The sequence below is a fragment of the Macrobrachium nipponense genome, chromosome 1, assembly GCF_015104395.2.
Source record: "Macrobrachium nipponense isolate FS-2020 chromosome 1, ASM1510439v2, whole genome shotgun sequence".
Lineage (NCBI taxonomy): Eukaryota > Metazoa > Arthropoda > Malacostraca > Decapoda > Palaemonidae > Macrobrachium > Macrobrachium nipponense.
The window spans coordinates 4623844-4630119 of NC_087200.1; the positions used below are offsets into that span (position 1 = coordinate 4623844).

The following is a 6276-nucleotide window of genomic DNA, read 5'->3' on the forward strand; positions in this document are numbered from 1 at the left end:
CCGTCTTCAGAGAATGGCAGGATGAAGTCTGTGGTGGCTTCATGAAGACGAATCACATCATGTAAATTGAGGAGAAAGTTTTTTTGAAATAACTTTGCTTTGTTAATTCTTGATGGATATTGAATTATTACGGGAATAATTATGATAAAATGTTTTCTTATCGTTTTGTTCATTCCTCAAACCCGCAGAAAAATGGCAAGAATCCAAGAAATCCTAGGAAAGTCAGGGGAATTCGGAAGCTGAGGAAACAATGTGAGGAACCAGTGGCATATTCCCCACCTAAAGATAAGGTGATGGCGAGTCAGGCCCGCCACAGGTCCTGAGATGGTGGGGCAGGCCCGCCAAGGGTCCCAGGAAGGCAGTGCAGGCCCGCTATGAGTCCCGGGACAATGGGGCAGGCCCGCTATGAGTCCTGGGACAGTGGGGCAGGCCCGCCACGGGTCTCGGGAGGGCGGGGTAGGCCTGCCACGGGTCCCAAGTGGGCGTGGCAGGCCCACCACAGGTCCTGAGTAGGCGGGGCAGGCCCGCCATGGGTGTGGGAGGGCGGGACAGGCCCACCACGGGTCCTAGGACAGGGTGGCTGGCACGCCACAGGTCCCAGGATGGTGGGCAGGCCCACCATGGGTCCCAGGACTGCCACAGGTCCCGGAATGGTGGGGCAGGCCTGCCACGGGTTCTGGGAGGGTGAGGTAGGCCCGCCATGGGTCCCGAGTGGCTGGGGCAGGCCCGCCACAGGTCCCAAGTAGGCAGGGCAGGCACACCATGGGTGTGGGAGGGCAGGGCAGACCTGCCACAGGTCCCGGGATGGCGGGCAGGACCGCCATGGGTCCCGGGACAGTGGGGAAGGTCTGACATGGACCCCGTGACGGTGGGGCAGACACACAACGGGTCCTGGACGGCGGGGCAGGTCCTCCACAGATCCCCGGATGGGGGGGGCCGCAGGCCCACCATGGGGCCCGGGATGGCGGGGCAGGACTGCCACAGGTCCCGGGACGGCGGGGCAGGCCTGCCATGGACCCCGGGAAGGGTGGGGCAGGCCTGCCACGGGTCCCGGGAGGGCAGGGCAGGCCCACCACGGGTGTGGGAGGTTTGGGGAAGCCCGCCACAGGTCCCAGGACAGCGGGCAGGCCTGCCGCGAGTCCCAGGACGGTGGAGCTGGCCCGCCACGGGTCCCGGGATGGCAGGCCAGGACTGCCACAAGTCCTGGACTGCGGGGCAGGCCCGCCACGGGTCCTGGACGGCGGGGCTGGCCCGCCACGGATCCCGGGATGGTGGGGCAGGCCTGCCTTGGGTCCCGAGATGGCGGGGCAGGCCAAATACTAGGCAACCTAACTCACCAATGCCAAGGTATCAGAGAGTAGTCCCTAAGCCTCCCCAAGACAGGAACTTTCTTGGAGAGTGAAGTTAAATTCCTACAATAGCATATTTGCTGGCAATTGCGTTTAAAATGTCAATCAAAACTGTCAACGATAATTAACTCGTTTACACATTAGCATTAGCTAAAACTACATCGGCACTGGAAAACTACTTTGCTCCTTGAAACAAAGAATCTGGGTTATTTTCTATTACAAAGTATCGTGAAAACCTTGATGAAGATATCATTATGAAAGACATATAGTAAAATTGATAATATCTGGTATTTTGCGACTGCCCCGGTGAAAAAAACTAATTAAATATGATGAGTCTTGTCCACTATGGTGTTAATCTAGAAAAGAACTTGAAAGGTTATCTCTCTCTCTCTCTCTCTCTCAAATATTTTTATTGTCTCTATCTCTGTCTTATTAATATTTTTTCTCTGCTTCTGTCTTTCGATCTTTCTACTAAATACGAACTTGTTACATTGGTGAAAATATCTTAATATTTCATATTGTGTTAGTAATTCAAGAAACGTACATATAGCCGTAATTTCTAATATTAGAAATCATTCTAAAATATGTAAATCCTCTTTTGAAAATAAGGACTTGTAGGGCGAGCTTCCAACAGCCACGATTTGACAATTTTAGAATCGTTAATGATCAAACGACTCGTCCCCTTGTTTAACAGCCAAACCTCTGCTGGCACACTGTACTATGGCGCACAAAAGTTCGCTCCCTTCGCTGATCCAGAATGAACACGAATCCGCTACTCTGAAACCCCGAAGCAGTCGAACAAGTAACTAATTAAGTACCCAACAGATGTCGCACCGTCAGGCCAAGGAAGGAGGAATGGGAAGCAGGTATTTTTCTTGAACAAAGAGTAAAGTCTCCATAATCTAATATCGTTATTAAGGTAGTGAGTGTAATATTTTTGTTGTTACGATACTGGGTTTGCGTGTAAAATGTGCAATTAAGGAAATATGCGAAATGAATAAGATAAAAGTGCTTAGGAAGTCAGTATTCATGATTATTTTTAATATTTCCTATAGATTATCGTATCTTATCAACAGACACGACTGTTCACAAGATCGATACATAACTTTCACCTACAGTGTTAACGGTGGTGTTCTGTAATCTGCAAGCCACCTCATATATATATATATATATATATATATATATATATATATATATATATATATATATATATATATATATATATATATATATATATATATATATATGTAGGCCTGATGCCTTTGTATAATAAGGCGCCCTGTGAGGTTATTTAGACCTGCGATAATTTGCGCTAAGTACCTCTCTTAGTCTCTATTTTTTATCTCCAGTCTTGACATTGCTGCTGAACAGGTTGGTCCAGCTTTGCTTATTTTCATTTATTTTTTCTTAATATAATCATTTTTTGACCTGTTTATTTTACGTTTTGTGTTTTTTTGAAATTGTCCTTTTAGTTGTTCCTTTTAATATTTTAAGTTTGTAATCATTGTGCAACTTTTATTTCTAAATTTTAAATTCTTAGCTTTCTTGTAATTTATGTTATCTATTTCGTACAGCCCTCGAAAATGTAATGAAGACATTACGAAACGTCAAGAATAAATTGACCCCTTTTAGCAAGTCTTTGTGTCCTCCTCCTCATTGATATATATATATATATATATATATATATATATATATATATATATATATATATATATATATATATAATATATATATATATATATATATATATATATATATATATATATATTATGATTCCCCTTTACTTCCCCATGTAAAAAGTAAGACTTATTAAAATGCGACCCTCTGATCCTCCTTTTCTCTCCTCTCACAAATCCCAAGCGTATTTTGTTTCAGTCTCTCGCTCCCGCCTTCCGTATATTTCTAGTTTCACCAGGATGTTGGCTCCCAAGACCCGCTAGTTAAGCCAGGTCAGTTCATAAAACGAGTCGACGAGAGGAATCATTTCGACCCCGGCGGCTCCCGAGTTCAGAGCCCAAAAGCCTTATGAGCTCCTTCCCCTTCCCCCCTTTTTGACTTACGGGGCTGTGTGCCCCACGTGGCACCTTGCCCTTCCTAAAGCCTTGAAGAAGTCGACTTCGTCTATGCTCCTACAAAGTAACATCTCAGGATGAAAAGGTAGAGTACGGAAATTGTGGTGGCAATCTACTTATATTTCAATTTCTTCCCTTTAATCAGTGGTTGTGCGACCCTCGATAGTGATTCATTCATCCCCATAGCTGTCCCTTCTTCGGTACAGCAACGTTTTGAGCAGTAATTCAGTCTTTCTTTGCCCTCTGTGGAATCCTACGATGTTTGTATTGCAGGTCTATTGCAAATTCCTGCTGTGAAGGTGGATTTTCCCTGTCCTGCTCTGGGCCCAGATATTGCACGCTGCGAACCACCACACGTGTCCTGGACACGTGCTCATTGCTCTCAGCAATTAATCCAGTATTTGGCTTTTTGTGAGGGTCATTAGCGTCCTTCTTGGCTCCTTGAAATCAGTAGAGTAACGTTAAGGTGTAAATACATTCCCCTGTAAATTCAACTCTTGGAGTTTCCTTACGATTTTTCCTTTAACTTGTATTTGGCCTTCAGTTGACACCCTCTTCCTTTTCTTGTATCTAATCAGGTCTGATTGGTCTCCCTCTAATCAGTCCGTTGAAGGAGCCATCAGACTTGGTTTAGAAAAAGAAATATATATATAATCAATATGAAACTTTATGTTGGTGTTCAGTGAGCATTAGAAAGGTTGGGAGGGGCGGGGTGTTTTGAAAATCCATTTATGCACGGCATGGGAATTATATGTTAACTTGAAGACCTTCCATAAAATTAAGATGCAACTAGGTAGGGCCACAAGCTCAAACAGTACATTTGTTAAACAGATAGAGAAAAGACAGGGACAGTTTCATAATCTATGTTGTATGCAAAGGAGCCTTGTCGTATATGGTGAGACCGGTCAATTAACTGGATCGTGAAAAGAGGTTTTATTGAGTAAGGTAGACAGGTGCCTGCTTCACCCAAGCTACAGCAAATCACTACGACATGTACATACGTTTATCTAACGCTTGATGTTATTTGTAAATTTTAAAAATTATCTAAAGACCACAGGCAATTACATAAAAATCTAAGAATAGTATAATTTCGTAAATCACTTGTATTCAGTAGCTTACCTGAAAACCACAAAAAAAGTCATGAAAAAATATCGAATTCCCCTTTTGTAATACTTATTCATTATATATAAATATTGGTTATAAAACTATTTCATTCTCAAGTCATAAATCACCATTTTAAACACACACACATATATAGTACTATATATGTGTGTGGTGGGTGTGTCTGTTTGTGTGTTTGCATATACCTAATTATATATACATATTTGCATATACCTAATATACATACATACATACATACATACACGCACACACACACACACGACACACACACACACATATATATATATATATATATTATATATATATATAATAATATATATACATATATATATATTATATATATATATATATCATCATACATATCGAGCTACAAATATTCTTTAATTGCTGATTCGCTCGACCTCGGAATTGATATATTTTCATATATGTTAACTGAAAGGGAACTTTTTAGTCGATAATTCCCCTTCGGTTAATACATATGAAAATATATTAATTCTGAGGTAAAGCGAATTAGATATTAAAGGACATTTGTAGCTCGATGTATGTATATGAATCACGGTAATGTGATATGACTCATATAGTATGTATATGTATGTATGTATGATGTAGTATGTATGTATGTAGATATATATATATATACATATACATAGTTAGATAAGGGTAGATAGATACACATACACATATATATATATATATATATATATATATATATATATATATATATATATATATATATATATATATATAATATATACACGAGGTCCATTCAAAAAGTATTCGACCTTGGTTCATAAAAGGACAAATAATTCACCAATCAGCAAATTAGTTTTGTGGGAGTTGACAGCACTCTTACTGCGCATGCGTGTGAATTTTAAAAGCTCTAGTGTGTGGCGGTACCCGCCTGAGAGGGCTAGAGTGTAGACGTCCAGCACAAGCTCGTCGGATTATCGTCCTTACACAACATGTCGGAGCGCATCGAGCAGCGCTACTGCATTAAGTTCTGCTACAAGCAGAAGTGCAAACTATCCAGAAGATTCAACAAGCCTTTGACGATGAAGCCATGGGAATAACACAGATAAAGGAGTGGTATAATAGCTTCAAGCAAGGACAAATCTCAGTTGAGAGCAAGCCAGGGTCAGGCAGGTCATCCACCAGCAGAAACGAAGAATTCGTTGTAAATGTTCGTCGAATAGTGGAGGACGACCGTCGTATAACCATCAAAGAAATTACTGAAGAAGTAGGAATAAGCACAGGATCAGTTCATACAATTTTAACGGAAGATTTGGCCATGCGACGAGTGTCTGCTAAATTCGTTCCCAAGTTGCTGGTGGAACAGCAGAAACAACTCCGCCTGGAACTTGACTGTGGTAACAGTAACTCTGACTTTATGAAGACTATCATCACTGGTGATGAGACATGGGTGTACTCTCCAGACATGCCACCTTGTGACTTCTGGCTGTTCCCTAAACTGAAAACAATCCTGAAAGGGAAGCGTTTTGAGTCGAGAGAGGAAATTATGAGAAAAACGACAGCAGAGCTTTACAGCATCCCAATGTCAACATTCCAAAGATGTTACCAGCAGTGGCAGCACCGGTGGGGGGAAAAGTGCGTGCACTCCCAAGGGGAGTACTTTGAAGGTGATTTAATAAAAAAATTTCAAATGTGCAATTTTTTTCTTTATGGACCAAGGTCGGATACTTTGTTTTTGAATGGACCTCGTGTATATATATATA

The 6276-nt window shown here is 41.9% G+C and overlaps 1 protein-coding gene across 1 annotated transcript; it reads right to left on the bottom strand.

Moving 5' to 3' along the window:
* Window positions 1–403: 403 nt before the first annotated feature.
* LOC135220367 (uncharacterized) lies at window positions 404–3492 on the bottom strand. Its single transcript, XM_064257585.1, has 2 exons — window positions 3410–3492; window positions 404–1328 (listed from the first exon to the last, which is right to left on the bottom strand). Exons 1-2 carry the CDS (start codon window positions 3490–3492, stop codon window positions 404–406), a joined length of 1008 nt encoding a protein of 335 aa, XP_064113655.1.
* Window positions 3493–6276: the final 2784 nt, after the last annotated feature.

Bases quoted from the DNA above. Each gene is read 5' to 3' on its own strand.
- LOC135220367 (XM_064257585.1), bottom strand. From the start codon at position 3,492: ATGTTACTTTGTAGGAGCATAGACGAAGTCGACTTCTTCAAGGCTTTA. The intron at 1,329-3,409 runs GTAAGTCAAAAA...TTGGTGAGTTAG, and splicing joins CACGTGGGGCACACAGCCCC to GTTGCCTAGTATTTGGCCTG.